The sequence below is a fragment of the Tamandua tetradactyla genome, chromosome 15 (genome assembly GCF_023851605.1).
Source record: "Tamandua tetradactyla isolate mTamTet1 chromosome 15, mTamTet1.pri, whole genome shotgun sequence".
NCBI lineage: Eukaryota > Metazoa > Chordata > Mammalia > Pilosa > Myrmecophagidae > Tamandua > Tamandua tetradactyla.
This window is the reverse complement of record NC_135341.1, coordinates 17,958,260-17,975,229: the sequence shown is the minus strand read 5'-3', so window position 1 is coordinate 17,975,229 and position 16,970 is coordinate 17,958,260. Positions and strand designations below refer to the sequence as shown.

Below are 16,970 nucleotides of genomic sequence, written 5' to 3'. Positions count from 1 at the left end.
GGGAAGAATAGAAAAAGGGACACATTTTAAGTGCTGAGTGAGGCCTAATGAGCAAGCTGTAGTGTCAGAATTCGTTACCTTTGTTTTACACATGCACAAAATTTGTAAATCTTTTTTCTTTCTAGATTATTTTCAGGTATCTTCCCTCGAATGGCAGCAATCAGTCTGGGAGGTTTCATCTTTCTTGGTGCTTATGACCAAACTCGCAGCTTGCTGTTAGAATTCAGCACAGAGAATCCATGAATCAGAGCCAGCCCATCATCTCCTTTCAAGAAAGGGGACTGCTGTGAGAACTGTCTCCCTTCTGGTGAGCAGCTGTTTGGCCAACTGAACAATAAAACACAGTGCTAAAGCCCAGTTCTGCTAAGAGTATAACAGTGAGAATGTTGCACCGTGGTATGAGGCTGATGGTAGTGAAGTCTGATCAGCCTGCATGCCAGCCAGTAGTTTTCTGCATGCCAGAAAAGTAGTTCTGTCCATAGTGTTATAATGTTCTTGAGAACCCCTTAGTAAGTAGGTTTGGTCATGCCGGGACCAGGCCCTTAGGAGCTTTCACTGGGCCTGTATCTGATCTTTCATTTCCTGCCACCTGATAGTGAATTCAGTGGAAGAATGGCTAGATTAAGAAAAGGAAGACATGTGGGGAGGGGGCCATGTGGGTAGGTGTTTTCCCCCTAGGTCAAGTCCTCTTGTGTAAGCTTGTGGCTCTGTTTAAAAATAATGAAAAAAAAAAAAAAAAAAAGAATGAACTGCAGGTGCATAGCAAGCATTCTTTCTAGGTAACCAGGATGCTGTTTTTAATTACCCTCTGATTTCACCTTAAATACATGACTGTATTATTTTACAGAGAAGTGTCCAGTGGCCCATGGGGTATGTAAAATAAAGACACTGCAGCTCAAGAGTCTGGGTGAGCCCAGCTGGGTTGGGGGGCAGGGGAAGGCGAGCCCTACTCTATCCATTTCAGACAGAAAGCAAGGGCCTTGGCCAGCTATGGAAAACAGAGTATGCTGCTTTATTCTTAATCAGGAAGGTTTGTTGCCTAACAGTCTGAGCTTAACAATGGAAAGAAGAATGCAATGAAAAAAATCACCATATTTTGGGATTTTAGAGCTTGACTAATTGTTTAGAAACATTCCGAGAGAAATCTGAGGCATCTGGTGGGGGAGTGTTAACTCTTCTCTGCAGCACCCAGTATTAGGAGTCTACTTTGTCCAACTGTTTTTCCCCCCCGGGATGAATGACTGGATTGGTATGGGCTAGTCTGGAATTGGTAATGTCTGTAGAAGGAGGCCCCCAACCACATAGTTAACATTTATAAATGAACCTTTATTAAAGACACATCAATGCCATTTGTTAAACACTTCAATATTTTACATGTTTTTTTCAATGTACATTGTACCAAAATTTCTATAAATAAATAACTTTGTACATAAAAGTAATACTTCCTCTTTCACATTGCCTCTCAGAAGCAGCAAATTCACATATTTTGTGGAAGTAACATTAATCAGTTAACTGTTGTGGAAAATACCTTTTGGAACAGTGATGGCATGAGACAGTGAGATTTTACATAGATAGCCATTTTGTCAATACCCCCCCCCTTCAGCTTTTTTTGGCCGAAGGAGCTTGCTGTCTGAGATTTTAAGGACCTTGTTTGTTTCAACTTAATGTTTACTGAATTTCTCACTGGCTCACTAGATGGTTAGCTACAGGTCTCCAAAGTGCAAATATACCCAGAACTCAGGTCCGATTCTGTTTAGTCCCAGCCCAATTCTGTTTGTGCAAGGAAATGCCAGGGACAGGCCTACTCTGAATTCTCAGTAGAAAATAAGCTAGCCCTGAAAAAGAACTCCTTATTATCCCCAAGGCCAAGGTAATATTAAGTATATCGAGAGAACTAAAACATCACTATTGAAAAATCCACAGGTACCAACACCAGCAGCCTTTACCATATTAAAAAGCCTAAAACGACAATCGAATGATACTGACAAGACACGTATGGTTTTTTGTGAGCTTCAAAGAAGGAAGAAAGGCAGTGCTAAATTGTTTTGACTAACTGCTTCTGGTGGGTTGACAACCCTCATTCTACTTATTAAAGAACGCGAGTTTAAAAAGTCATTCGCTGCCAGGGTAAACGACACAGCCCTCTACGGGTGCCACAGGGAGTTTTGTTGCAAGAGCCTCCACACATGAGCAATACTGACATGAAGTACTTCCAACTCGGATGGAATCTCTGAAAGTAAAGCATCGTGGGGGTCTGATCCTAGACAAATTGTGCAATCCAAATTCAAGGACGTTCCAACCTTCCCCCCTCACCAAAAGCACTGGGAACAAATGTGGTTTTAGCTTCTATAAATTCCATTCGTGCCTTAAGGCACTGGATATATTCCCCCTACCCTCAAATCAAACAGCAACCTGATATGAAAAATAATATTGCCAAAATTGTCTGACTTTTTCTGTTAACCATGCACTAAAGATTAAAATAGCCTCTGTAAAAGATATATAATATATATGAAATCTCTGAAAACTCTTATATACAGTGGTATCAAATACTTTTTCTGCCTTTTGTACACACAATAGCCTCTTGCTTTTTCTGTGCTTCAGATGCAAGTCCTGTGAACTACTGACTGGTACTCCACATGGAAGTTAAAACTATGTACATATCAGTGACGCTTGTACCCAAGCTACCTCACAGCCTCCTACCTCTCATTCCTGCATGCGACTGATCTGACAAGAGCTGAGGTAGACAAAGCCTAGGTTTTCGGTGCAAACAGCAATGGCACACTCCGTTTCCCAGGGAGTTGTCCTGTCAGTGGTGTGGACTTGGGACTGGAGTCACATGCCTTACGGAGGTGCCCGTTGGAAAGAAGCAAGTGCTGAGCTTCACTGGGGCCATCAGGAAAGCCCGAGGAGTCTTCTGTGAGCTCAGGACTGCGTGAAGTTAGACTAGATGAAGGCTGGAGGTCTATGGAGTCTGGCTCACAGAATCTTGCTATAGTCCAAGCAGCAGCTCCTACAAGAAGAGAGAGGGCCTGTCAGAGCCTTCTACAAGCCCTGACTGAGGAAGTGAACCCCAACCCACCTGCTAGTGACACCTCAGCAGGCAGGAAAATGTTACCTTTTCCATCTAGAGGTGCCATTGATTTTTTCTTTGAGGACATCAGCAATCTGTCATGGTTACTGGGGTAGAGGGAATCCCTGAAGTCAGTGTGGGACCCATCAACAGTTCCACTGTTCAGATGATGTGCAGAAGGTTCTAGGTCACTCCGACTGGGCTCCTGGCTGCTTAGTGTACTTGGTTCTGTACTGGCTCTGGACCCAGGCTGAGGACAGAAGACTTGTTCTTTGGAGTGACTGTCCACTTCTGTGATGCAATCACTACATACAACTGGGCCACTGTGCTCTGGAAGACAGAGTCAAAGATGGATCAGAACCATCACTGCTGACGTCTCCATCCTCACGCCACTACTGTAGGGCCTCATTTACCGTATAACTACATAAAGTAACACCCCTCCACTACCCTCTATTCCAAGAAAAAGGAACACTAACAACAGGAACTTCTGTATTTAAAATGCTTACTCAGAAAATAGGCTGATAAATCCCACAAGTTAACATGCAGTGTCAGAGTCTTCTGATTAATTAGAAATTTAGTCTCAAAACAGTCCTGGTGAAGGTACCAAGACTCTACATTTTGTTTGGGCTTTACCCTTTATTTCAGTTGCTTATAATATCTAGAGTATTCAGATTCAGGCTCACCACACAGATTAAGAGACATCTTATTCTGGAATACCGCCAGGCCAGGGCTTCGGGTCTGTGTATTGAACACAAAATTCTGAGGTAGTCTTAAACCTAAAGTAACATGTTTCCTCCTTTCATTTAGTTAAAGGGCAACCCAATTTTGATTTCCAGAAGAAAATACTTGTCCTGATGAAAATATCTCATACCCAGCTTATGTGGACAAGGTGTCCCATCAGCTTGCTCTGTCACTTTCCACAGCTCTTTATTGTACCCAGCACAGAGTTTTGGCTGCCTGCATGGAACGCCATGAGTGTCAGCCTCTGGAAAGAGGCTTGCATCTCTCGGACAAACACCTGCAAGAGATTCCTCCATGATGAGATATTTGGGGCCTAAGCATTTCATACTAAGCCTCATGAAAAGAACAGGCAGGACTACTAAACTAAAGCAAAGTCATTTCTAAAAAATGTTCTTGAACATGGTGAAATTATTGGGCAAACAGGAGGTTCAGCAAGAAAAATTCAACCTCAGCAGGTGGGCCTTTCCGCATTCAGAGCCTAGCAAGCAGTAGGCTAGCAAAGCAATAGTTCTCAGGGGATGAACCTTTGCTAGCCCAGGCAATGCTCAGGTTTCCCACAGCCTGGACTAACTCGGTCTTGTGAGGGTTTTCTAACATGAGAAAGACTGGGCACTGAAATGTCCTTTGCAGTTCTTATTCCAGGCAATCCCACCCTACTATGACCAGCAGAAACTGAGCCCCAATATAGTGAGTGACTTGCTGGGGAAGAGAATTTTGAAGCCTTGCAGAATTTGCACAGGTTAGGTTCGAAACAAAACAGCAACAAGAGAAACCTCTCTCTTGCAGCCTTCTAGTTCACCAAAAGAACCTGATCTAATGCCAGGTAGCTGCCCTTGGAAGGGGCTGGAGGCCACCTCCAGCGTGAGGGGACCCACTCATGTCAGACCTCTGCTTTGTTGGCACCAAGGCCTTACCATTACTCTCGATGTGCCCGTTGGCTTGATGGCCACCCTCACTCCTGACCACAGTTTCCTGTCGGTCAGAAAGAGTCCCCTGAGAAGAGAGATAGCTGGGAACATCAGGCGGCACGATGGTTTCATCTGCAAGAAGATACAACAGACATTAAGGTCCCTAATCCTTCATGGTGACAAGAAGTACAGACACATATCCACTGTCAGGCCTACCCAACACAGCTGTCAAGACTGTACAGAGGGGTGCAGACACCACAGAGCCAATTTATCCTAACTTTACACCCCCAGATAAAAAAAAACACAGCAATCAGATTTCAAAGTCCACGTAAAATAGAGAAAAGGAGCTGGACCTCACAGACATGTGGCATTGTGAAGTCATTTCGGGTCTCTAGACCAGCAGCACAGTATAACAACAGGCATGTACCAGACATGCCTTAGAATTAGCAAAGAGATAGAAAAGTACAGTAGAGTTCATCATGTACTCGTGTCTCACAAGGCACTTAATATTTGAGAGTCTTCCCATGAAAGTATAAAATGGTGTCAACAGAATTAAAAGCCTCACTCCATATCCCTGAAGTTCTAAAGAGTTCTGAATATACTAAGATTTTTGAAAAGCCTCCAGACCTGACCTCACATCACTACTTTTCCTCCTCTCCTGAAAATAACCTTAGCCAGTGGAGGCTAACCTGTGTTAGTGACACTGTATTCCTCACTCTTCTTCCTGGTTTGGTAGATGATGCACACCCAAACTAGGGATGTCAGGACGATGCTGCATACCACAGCGATGGTGAAGATGCCCACAGTGGTCCCGTCCTTCCTGCAATCTGAACTGGGCAAGACACTCAGCTGGCTGTGAGCACGCTCCGTGCCCAGAGCATTGGACATCTCGCAAGTGTACCTGCCTGCATCCTCTGCTACCACATTCTGAACAACAAGCAGCTGGTTGCCAGGGGTGAAGTGGTGCCGGTCAGTGAGGCTGAGAGGGTGGTCCCCCTTGAGCCAGGTGATGCGGGGTGGAGGGCTCCCAGTAGCTTTGCATTGGAATGCCACTGTTTCACCTACAGAAACCGCACAGTCTTCCAAGGGCACCACCAAGGATGGAGTTTCTGCAAAAAAATCGGTGGAGATCTTATGGTTATTGCATGAGCCTACTACTGTAGATTTACCTTGGCTTCTGGAAAAAGGACAACTTGACATAGCAATCACATACCACATAAGATCTTTTATCTCAGTTGCAAGATCTTCAGAAGACCTTCTAACACAATGACTAGATCACTAAATGAGGGGTAGTTCCAAGAAGGAGAACAAATCTCTACCTGGAAGATCCTACTAGTCCCAAACTGTCCTGTGTCCCTTTTCTTCACCCAGATCATACCACATCCTGCCCAGTCCAAATGACAGATTGTTTTTACACCTAAGCCCTGTGAAGACTTTCATTCCTGGCTATCGATTCATTTTCTTAAAGAGACTGAGCCATCTGTTGAAGAAAATCTTAAAGCCCAAAATTGTAAAGTAAAACAGCCCACCACACCTACCCACCCCAGGCTCCACAGAGCAGTTTGAGAACCTGCCTCCACATACCTATGATATTGGAGATTCTTAAAATGCCCCTTTCTCTTACACACACACTCACACACAGTCTAACCTAAGACAGTCAAGGTGGCATTCGCTGAAACGGAGCCTGCAGAGTTCTGGGCGGTACAGCTGTAAACCCCCATGTCATCTATTTTCACATCGGTGATGAAAAACACATCATCATCTGGCATGACGTGCATGCGTCGCTCCCGAGCAGCAGGGAAATCTGTGCCTCCGTCCTTCTGCCAGGCAATCTGGGGGTTAGGGTGGCCGGTGGCAGCACATTCGAGGCGGGCCATGGTGCCAGTCCGGATGGCAATGTCATGGGGCATTTTGGTAAATGATGGCAACACTACAAAACACATACATGCAAGGTCAGTTATGGGAAAAATAATGGTAAAAGCCAGGAAAATCCTCTAATATGAAATCCCCTACCACCATCATTGTGCCTGGCTGTCTGACAACCAGCTCTCCACCTTTCATGCCATTGTCTGGCCTATGGACCACTGCAGCCGCCAGGTTTCAGTCAGGGGCAACAGGCTTCCCAGGGCTGCCCACCTTTCCCCCCACCACAGACGGCGCATTCCCAACACTGTCCTTGTACACTCATGGCTGGCTATGACCCCAAATATGAAGGCTCATTATGAAACCTTGGCCTTGGTATACCTCAGAAGGTGAATGGCCTATGCATGGCTTCCTCATAAATGGTAGGGCCTGAGGCTTGCCTGCCTTGATCACCAGGAGACAGCATGGAAAAGAAAAATGTCTGCCCGTCACATGGAACTCCAGAGGGAAGGATGACTTGCCTTTACCCTGGGGAAAGCAATGGGATGGTTCTCCCCTCTTGCCAAAAACTGTCTTGCATAGGTATCAGAGTCACATTACTGCTCACACATGGGAGAAAGGATTCTTCTAGCTAGCTTATTTATCCCAAATATTCCCTAACAGAGTGGAAGCATCCACTCACCCATCAGGCATTACTGTCATTTTCATCAAGGTCACTTCAGTGGACTAAGCAAGCTGAGTTTTCGAGAAATGAGTACTCCCTAAAAATAAGCCAAGAAAACCCAGCCAGTGTGGTAGACGATGTGTTTTCCTGTAGTCTGTAGACCCCTGAAGAGCACAGCAGTTCCAGCACTTCTGCTGACCCATAAGCCAACATTTAAAACCAAGGTAATACAAATCAGCAAAATCTCATTAGCTAGGATGCACAGGGGTTCAGTGATAGAATGCTCACCTTCCATGCAGGAGATCTGGGTTCAATTCCTGGATCATGCACCCAAAAATCTCACTAGCTACCTTGGGTTCTCCAAATCTGTCCCAAACATACTACAACTATGAGCATTCCTTGAAACTCTGAAGGTGGTTATTAAATTTAAAAATAAATAAATAAATAATGCTTGTCAAACACCCCGAGGACCATTCCTCCTATCAGGCCAGGCAGTTGCATCTATCTTGAGAGGGAAGGGGGCATGGCTGCCCTAGCCTCTGACTGACTGTCACCTTCCCAGAGAGGCAGCAGCTTCCCTGGGAATAGGATGTGCTTGGAATCTGGAAACCAGACATCCCGGTTTAGGGAAGATAATCAATGGATAAAAAATATAGGCTTCACCCCACAATATCACTTAACATAATAACTCGAAAAAGTCAGACACACCCAGAAATCCACTGAGAATCACTCTTCAATCTGCAAAATATCTGGGACAAACACAGGGACCAGAAGGATATAACAATACTGTCCCGGTCAAGCTTGTAGTTTCCCCTATCTTAATCATCCTTAGCTGGATAACTGAATGAACAATCCCGAGTATGGCATTGTAGGAATCTTACACCAGAATAAGAAGATAACACTGTCAATACCATTCACAGTGAGCCTGGCCTTGTGCGAGTACGTGGAGCCGAAGTGGTTGGTGATAACGCACTGGTAGCGACCCTCATGCCCGAAGGTGACGTGACGGAGATGCAAAATGGTGGTGTACTCCATCACCTCCCCGTCCTGCGCACGGACATGGGCGAAGTTCTCCATGTCAGCGTTGGCCAAGACCTCATTATCCTTCTTCCAGGCAAATGTCATAGGGGAGCTGCTGCTGCTGGCTGCCGAGCAGGTGAACCGGATGTCCTTGCCTACCACAGCCATGGTGGTCTCTGGCTGGGTGATGATCTGGGGCTTTGGGAAGTCATCTGGGGGAAGAAGGAGCAACTGCAAGTTACAGGATCTTAGTACACAGAGGAACCAGCTGTTGTTCAGACTAACAAATTGGTCAGAAAAGAAGCAGATAAAACACCAACACCAGGTTTTCAGTGTCTCTGTGTACCCTCAGCTTCACTAGGCACTGTGAGGGAATTGCATCAGGTAATCTGGCCTTACGCAGTTTTAAACCCTTGATTAGTAGTCCCCTCTCCAATCACACTTCTTGATTACAAATTAATGTATGGGTATTGAATTATCTAACATACAGCTTATTTCCTCAAGAAGACTACAGCCAGCTTTACCTGTTTACTTTTATACAAAACACACTTCTAAACCTTACTTAAAAAAAAAGAGTAGGGTATAAAGCACTTCCAGAATGGCAGAGGTTAAGGACCTCCAAAACTCTCCATCTCTGTAAGAGCAATGAAAACCCTAGCAAAAAATGGTCAAATCAACTTTTCCCTAATTCTAGACAATAAAAAAGGCTTTACAGTAGTCCATGGAGCATTTATCTAAGAAAAATGCTTGAAACTCATTAAGAAAAGTAAAAATTCTGTGGCATTTTAATTTGTCCTATTCTTATCTCTCTCTCCTCCCAGAGCTCAACTGATACCTTGAAACCCAGCAGCCTCGTAACCACTGAAGGGAGCAGGATGGGTTCAGAACTCCCCCAAAGCCTCACTCCAGAGAATTATCCTTGTGTGACCTAAATTCTCAACTGTCACTGATCTTGGCTCTGTCCTAGCAGGAAGGGATGTCATGCCTCAACGTACACAAAAAGACCATGGGGAAAGGGTGGTACTTACTGGTTAGAGGGATTTAAATAATTTTCTATCCAATTATTAGCTAACCAAGTTAAGGGACTTCAGTACCTACACAGAATGCTGTCCAGGAAAGTCACTCAACAAACTACAAAAGCAACAACTAGCAACATCAAACCCTGGGGAAGAACAGAAGGAGACTCTGATTTCTAGAGCTGCCACATTATTTTATCTTAAATATCCAGTCTTCAATAAAAAAATTATGAACCAGTCAAAAAACAGGAAAAAAAAAAGCAGTCAACAGAAACTGTCCCTGAGGAAGAGCAGATCTTGGATTTAGTAAACAAAGACATTAAATCACCTATTATAAATATGTTCAGAGAACTAAGGACATTGTATTTTAGAACTTGACCTACTCAGTGAGACCAGGGGAAGAAAGGTTTATTTTGTCCAAAACTTATATTTTCTTTAGCACATGATTCAACCTGTCTGGACAGATCATTTTAACAACCCAAACACGGGGAGCCCAGAATGGGAATGAGGGCCTGTAATCCTGTATAGCTTAATGTAATGCCTGAATACATCCCAGAGTATATCAAGCAAATAATCAAGAAGTATTGGCAAAGTCCCTTGAGGGATAGGAGAAAATATATGAAAAATAAATTCTTACCATGGCAGAAACCCTTGATACTGTCTCAAACATTAGGGACTATGAAGTCAAAAGGCCACAAGAGGCTTGGTCTTGTGAAGCTTACATATGTAGTAGAGAAGCTTAGCCTATCTATAGGTGTACCTAAGGATTACCTCTAGAGGACCTTTTTGGTTGATCAGATGTGGCCTTACACACACACACTATCTCTCTCTCTTTCTCTCTTAACTCTGCCAGTAAAATCATTACCCTCCCCTAGTAGATGGGACATGACATCCAGGAATGAAAGTCTCCCTGGCAACATTGATATGACTCCGAAGGATGAGTTTGGCCCTGGCACCATGGGATCAACAATGCCATCCTGACAAAAAGGAGGGGGAAAGAAGGTATCAGTGGCCTAGAGAATTCAAACCGAGTCAAGAGGCTACTCTGGAGATCACTCTTAAGCATGTTTGAGTTAGACATTGCTACTTGACAAAACTGGCCAAACCCCAACCAAAACCATCCCTGCCAATCCTGAAGAACACCTAGGGCATTATATAAGATTCTACAAAGGTTCCATGCACTAGGGTAACTCTCCAAAACCTACAGCCTCCGGATGGGTTCCTGGACCAGATAAGTTCTGAAATGCAAAGGGGCCAGCCTGTCCAGAGTATCAACTAGTACCACTATCCATCCTATTTTATCAACACTCCCTTCCAATATGAAAAAGTTAGAATGGGAACAGTCCAAATGTCTTTCAAGAGTGGGAGAAAGAGCAAAGATGATGGTGAAGTTATACAGAGAAGGTAGGATTTAACAAATGACTATGAGTACTGAAGCATTACTGATGGTTTCTTTTCACCTCCAGGACCTTAGAACAGCTAAAAATAAAAACCTAAAACTGTAAACTTGTAACTCATACCAAAATCTGATATCTCCTCTAAAATTAATTGTTGTGATTTACTTTGAAATTTATTGCTTTTATGTATATATGTTAAAGAGAAGGAGGAATGTAACAGAGAAGATAGGATTTAAATATCAATATAATGATTTGGCAGTCCTGCTCATATGTTCTGTTGGTCTACAGTGTCTTGGAGCAGCTAGAAGAAAAAAGGAAAATCGTGGAACTGTAACCCATACCAAACTTTAAAATCTGTTCTATAACTACTTGTTAAAATGTACTTGGAAACTTATTGCTTTTTTGTATGTTATTTTTCACAATTAAAAAAAAAGTTGAAAAAATAAAAATAAATGGAAAAAAAGGAACTAAAGGAGACCATGTCTAACAACATTAAAGGGATGGGAATGATTTCTCACAAATAGAAAATATCAATAAATAGACAAAATATAAAGATGATCAATATAAATTCTGGAGTCACTAGAGGCACTTGATAGTGGAACTGAGCAGGCAGAAGAATGAATCAGCAAACTGAAGGACAGTTCAAATGAGATTATCCAAGGAGGAAAAAAAAAGAAAAGTAAATAGGGCCACAGAGACCCACAGGATACCATCAAGCCTACCAACATACGAATAAAGGAAAGCACAAAAAAGGGACAGGAAGAATATTAAAAGAAATAATGACCAAAAAATTCCCAAATTTGATGAACAAAGTACACAAGCAGGAAGCTCAGTGAACTCGAACATGAATACACTCCATACCTTAGACACATCATAGCTAAACTCAAAAGGCTTAAAGAGAATATCAAAAGCAAAAAGTAGAGAAGCACTCATCACATACAAAGTTTCTCATCAGAAACCACGGAGGTCAGAAGGCACTGGGATGACATTAAAATGATGAAAGAAAAACACTTTCACATCCAGCAAAACTATCCTTTAAAAGTAATAGAGAAGTGAAAACATTTCTAGATAAACAAACACTGAATCTGCCCTATAAGAAATACTAAGTGGAATCTTTTGTGCTGAAATGAAATGGCAGTAACTTGAGTTTCCTTTATACAGGTAAGTCCCAAAGACTATAATGTACTTTTGTTTATAACTCTGTCCTACTCCTATCTGATTTAAAAGGCAATGACAATTAGTTTTAGAACAGATTTCGGGATTTGGTTTGGGTTACAATTCCACCATTTTAGGTTTTTACTTCTAGCTGCTCTAAGAGACAAAAAGAAATAGCAATATAATGATTCAATAATCATTTCTTAAATTGGTTCTACAATTAATTGTTGCAATGTGGTTTGAAATTTATTGATTGCTTTTTTTGTATATGTTATTTACAAGTAAAAAAATTATTCCAGCCTCCAGTGTTTTGGAGCAGCTAAAAGGAAAAGTCTGAAATAGTGGGATGATAACCCTAACAAACTCTGAAATCTGCTCACTAAGTACTTGTTGAAGTGTACTTTGAAAACCATTGCTTTTTTTCTTTCTTTTATTTGTATATATGTTATATTCAACAATAAGAAGTTTTAAAAAGAAGGGGAAAAAAGGCCCAGACACTACTGTGGACCTTGGTGAAATGGAGGCTGAATTTGCAAAAAGCAGCTCCGATCACAGCTGGGTCTGACCTGGAAGCCTGCCTCGAGAAGCCCCTAAAGGACTTCCGTGCCATGAGCTAATCGTAGCCTGCTGGGGGCCACTGTCTCAGGACAAACTGTTATTCCTGCTGTTACTTCCTTAAGCAACATGAATTATATGTATACTGCGTGGTTTCTGCATGTTTTAAATTGTAAACCGGACTAAATCCAAGGAAGAAGCAATTTGTAGCACTCTTGCAGCAGATTCAATTGTTTAATCCCTGTCGTCCTCTCCAGGGTTACCTGACAAATCGGTTTAACTGGTTTTCCATATGAAAGTTTAATTTGCCACCCATCAAGCTGGTAGGTTTGGATTTTATTATGTATTTTGTCAGATACTGTCTTATCTGGCAAAATATTTTCAGAATTAGATGCCTTTAATATCTGTCAGTAAATTTAATTCTTGGCCTTTTGTTAAGAAGTCAAGAGCACTGAATAGGTGGAGATATTCAGCTAAATGAATTTTATGTCAGTTCTACAGACTTACTGGGTACGTGTTAAGTAGTGCTATGTCAGCTCTCCCACCTGTAATGCTCAGAGTTAAGGGAACCGAAGTGATTTAGAAGGAACATATTTTTACAACCAGTTCCATGTAAAATTGCTGTAAAGGATAATGTGTACAGAATTTCTGTTGATATTCGATTGTAAACTTAAGACTGTTATGTTTCAATTACTTTTGTATGAATGGTATTGCAAAAATAAAAGGAAAGACCTTTTTAAAAAAACAGCAATGACACAAAGCAATAATTATGCTGTACAGATGGCCCTATAATGTGATGTATAACAACATAACTTTATAACAACAGGAACACAAAGTGTGGGGACTTAATACTATTTAAGCTAATTTCATTATTGTTATAAACTAGGTTATCTTAAGATGTTAATATAGGACTCATGGCAATCACTAAGGAAAAAAACCCAAAAAACTTAGTAAAACAAAGAAAAAAAGGATAAACAAAAGAAAACAAAACAAGGAAAATAAAATGATACACTCAAATATATATATATATATATATATATATATATATATATATATATATATAAAAGAAGGCAGGGAAAATGATGAAACAGAAAACAAATACTAAATGGCAATTCTATTATTAATTACATTAAATTAAAATGAACACTCCAAAAAGAACTGACAAGAATTGGCACAATGGATAAAAATTCATGGCCCAACTATATGCTTTCTATAAAAGATATGCTCCAGATCCAAAGAAATAAGCATATAGTAACCAAAAGAAAGTTAGGGTATCTATACTAATATCAGACAAAATAGACAAGAAAATGTTACTAGAGACAAAGAATAATGTCAGAAAGGCATTTTCCATTGAATAGATACACCACATTTTGTTTATCCATTCATCAGTTGATAGTTACTTGCAGTATTTCCACTTTTTTGGCTATTACCAATAAGGCTACTATAAAGATTTGTGAGGGTATCTGTTTTCTTTTCTCTTGGGTGTATATCTAGGACTAGAATTGCTTGGTCACATGGTAATTATGTTTACTTGTGGAACTGCCAGACAATTTCCCAAATAATGTGTGCCTTTTATATTCTAACCAGCAGTGTGGGAGAGGGTTCTAATTTCTCCACATCCTCGCCAATACTGGTCATTCTCTAACATTTTTATTCTAGCCATCCTAGTGGGTATAAAATGTTTTATTTCAGTTTTTTTTTAAAAAAAGAAGTACTAGTTTATAAAAAGTTTTTTAAAAATACTAGTGGCCAAAGAGAGGAAGTGGTGAGGGGTATGGAATGCATGAATTTTTTTCTTTTTATTTTTCTGGAGTGATGCAAATGTTCCAAAAATGATCACGTGATGAATACACAACTATGTGATGATACTGTGAGCCACTGATTGTACACCATGAACGGACTGTATGTGTGTGAATATTTCTCAAAGCTCAGTTGTAGGCGCTCCATAAACAGTTTTACCAGTCAAGGACCAATTATATGATCAACAATTTGCTGCCTGGACAATGGAAGTCGTGTGCACCCTTAAATTCTATAGAAAAGACCCATAAAAAAAGCTCATGGAGGGTTGCTACCATGTTGACAGTATTTTTAGAAATTTTCCTGAAACTGGGCCAGGAGAAACTGAGACAAGTCTGGTGATGGCAGTGGTGGATGCAGATGCATAGAGGGATGCCACTAGCATCTTGACTCCAGCAGGCACACTGGCTAATGCTGTGGCCAAAAAGTAGGACAAAGAAGTGGACCACAGGTGTCCCCATACTGTTAGGTGAGCGCCTGGTTAGGGTCAGCACAGCAAGGATCCCAAGGCTCAGGGGAGAATCCTGAGACCAAAAAGCAGTAGGGATTTAGGGGCTCACACCTGCCTGAATCGCATCTGGGAATCCTAAGTTCAGCTTCTGCTTAGAGCAAAAACCAAGAGCAACTCCAAATTCATCTCATTCTTTGACCACATCTTCCTGACCATGAGGCTTCCTCATTCCTATCAGAGCTAGCACATGTGGGTGTATTTTCTGCTGTTCAGCATTTTCTGTACTCTTAGTCAAAAGGATGGCAAGAGCTACATTCCAACAGAAGGAAAACAGAATTTAAAGCTACAAGTGTAGATTTCAGTGTTTCAGAGGAATAGCAAGTTTTCAACTCAACATCAGGATTTTTTTTTTTTACTATGGCAAATGTTCTCCTGAGACCTGCTCTTCCTGTATTTTAACCTTTCATTCTTGGGGTTGGAAAGAAACACACTTTAAAACCCCAGCCTTTTACAATGAGTAAATTCACAGCTAAATTTGGGCACCAGAGCCCTCTTGAAACAACAGAACTATCTTCCTGTAGCAGATTATTCGATTTGTACTTGAAACAACTCATTCTCCCTTCTGATTAAATGCATGTTCTCTAAGAACCACATAATGAGGCGACTGTACAGTAAATACTATGTGTGGTTTCAGTGGGAAATAAATTGCATCCAGCAGCTGATTTGTAACCATGGGTTAGGGTTTACTCTGATCACAGGAATTACTCCCATTATGAAGAGTTCCTCCTGGCTCCTTGCCCTTCATGAGAAAAAAAATCACAAAGACTGTCTTACCACACACGAAACTCTCCGGCGGCACAGAGAAAATGCTCTGGCCCTTCAGTGATTCTGGGTGGGCACAGGTGGCTGTCACGAAGGCTTGCAGCATCCTCCCCATTAACCAGGGGGGCAACCATTTCAGCTGGCAGTCACACAGGAAGCTATCACTGCTGATGTGGCTGAAAGAAAAAAGTGGAGGCTTTAGGTGTGGCTGGCAAAGGAGAGATATTCCCTCACATACAGAGCTTCCAATCAACTTCTGATGTTCACACCAGTAAGCAAGAATAAGGGAATTGATTTTTCACAACATCTGATGACCCACAGCAGTACATATTGCCTACCTATTGAAATGAAACTTCTGACTCTACGTCTGGGGTGGAACCCAAGACTCTGCTTTTCTAATTTACTCCAAGGTGATACTGATATTGCTACTCAATGGAATAGCATGGACCAGGCTCCCAAGGGATGCTGATACTTGTTAGTCTGCGAGAAGCAGGAATCTGGAATTTACCCATGTTCTAAGGCTAGCATCTTTCTTTTGTGACCCAGTGAATACCCTCTAACCTTTTCAGATCCCTGATTTATCCAATAGTGAGATAGCACTGTCCCCTGCCTAGTTTTCCCACTTTGCTGATCAGCCAAGTAGAATGCTGCAAGCAAATCTGAGACTTTGCTCTAAATGCTGAACTGAGTTCTGAGAAGTGCTCTTTTACTATATGGCTGTTAGTTTTTGATTTGGCAAAGCTGCATGCTTTCTTCTACGTGTAAGCCTCACCACCATGCTTCCCTCTTGTTTGTGTATTTATCAGGATAAATGGTCACCAGCATTATTCAGGAGGCCAGCAAAATTCGCCTCTGCTCCCTAAATAGTGCTTGTTAGTTAGCTGCCACTCCCAGGGAGCATGAGAATGCACAACTTTGGTTTTGTGAGACTCCAACCAAAACAGAGAATATTTTCTTTTTCATTTCTCAGCAACTGAGGATAAGTTTTTTAAACAGAAATCAGAATCGCCATCTCAGCGGACATTCTTTCCTGAGGAGTCACGCAAAGATAGGTCAACCAGAGAGTCTTGCTGCCCTGTTCCTGGAGGAATTCAAGTCTGTGAGCTAAAGAACGATGGCCAACCCAGGACAAGGGACAAGTCTGCAAATGAAACACATAAGCCTCCCTGTAATAAACTGTCTGGGGTACACAGTAACAAAAAGGGGGACCTGATACACATAGAAATTCCAAAAACATGTGGGCCAGTACAATATCAACAGCCTCCATCTCCAACCACCATTTTCCTCAGGCATCAACACGGCAACCAAATGGACTGGTTTTTCGTTTTCTTCTTTTTCCCTCTGGCCTTCCAATGAGCAAATAAAGTCAAACTAGGAAACAGCAAGGAAGAATGGAATTTAAGCCAAATAATCCAAAACTGACTAAATTAAGTAAAATCTCCTCTTCTGTCCTGTTTCTCATCATTACCAGGTTAGTTGGGCATCTTAACTTACTCAAATAACTTTGAGAA

General features: G+C 41.7%; 2 protein-coding genes across 9 annotated transcripts in view; one reads left to right on the top strand and one right to left on the bottom strand.

Moving 5' to 3' along the window:
* SLC25A26 (solute carrier family 25 member 26) overlaps positions 1-13,378 on the top strand; it is a 244,220-nt gene extending 230,842 nt beyond the window's left edge. For 3 of the 5 annotated variants that reach the window (XM_077128765.1, XM_077128767.1, XM_077128766.1), the window contains one exon: positions 126-1,817. In XM_077128765.1, coding sequence (XP_076984880.1) covers positions 126-243 — 118 coding nt within the window. In that variant the 3' untranslated portion in view covers positions 244-1,817. Of the gene's footprint in view, positions 1-125; positions 1,818-9,087 lie in introns of those variants that run through there. The other 2 variants (XR_013162646.1, XR_013162647.1) reach the window with 2 other exon arrangements.
* LRIG1 (leucine rich repeats and immunoglobulin like domains 1) overlaps positions 1,306-16,970 on the bottom strand; it is a 127,465-nt gene continuing 111,800 nt past the window's right edge. For 2 of the 4 annotated variants that reach the window (XM_077128762.1, XM_077128761.1), the window contains 8 exons: positions 15,472-15,635; positions 8,158-8,478; positions 6,368-6,649; positions 5,409-5,828; positions 4,726-4,851; positions 3,942-4,088; positions 3,116-3,400; positions 1,306-3,010 (listed from right to left, as the gene is read on the bottom strand). In XM_077128762.1, the coding sequence (XP_076984877.1) occupies positions 2,751-3,010; positions 3,116-3,400; positions 3,942-4,088; positions 4,726-4,851; positions 5,409-5,828; positions 6,368-6,649; positions 8,158-8,478; positions 15,472-15,635 (2,005 nt within the window). In that variant the 3' untranslated portion in view covers positions 1,306-2,750. Of the gene's footprint in view, positions 3,011-3,115; positions 3,401-3,452; positions 3,809-3,941; positions 4,089-4,725; positions 4,852-5,408; positions 5,829-6,367; positions 6,650-8,157; positions 8,479-15,471; positions 15,636-16,970 lie in introns of those variants that run through there. The other 2 variants (XM_077128763.1, XM_077128764.1) reach the window with 2 other exon arrangements.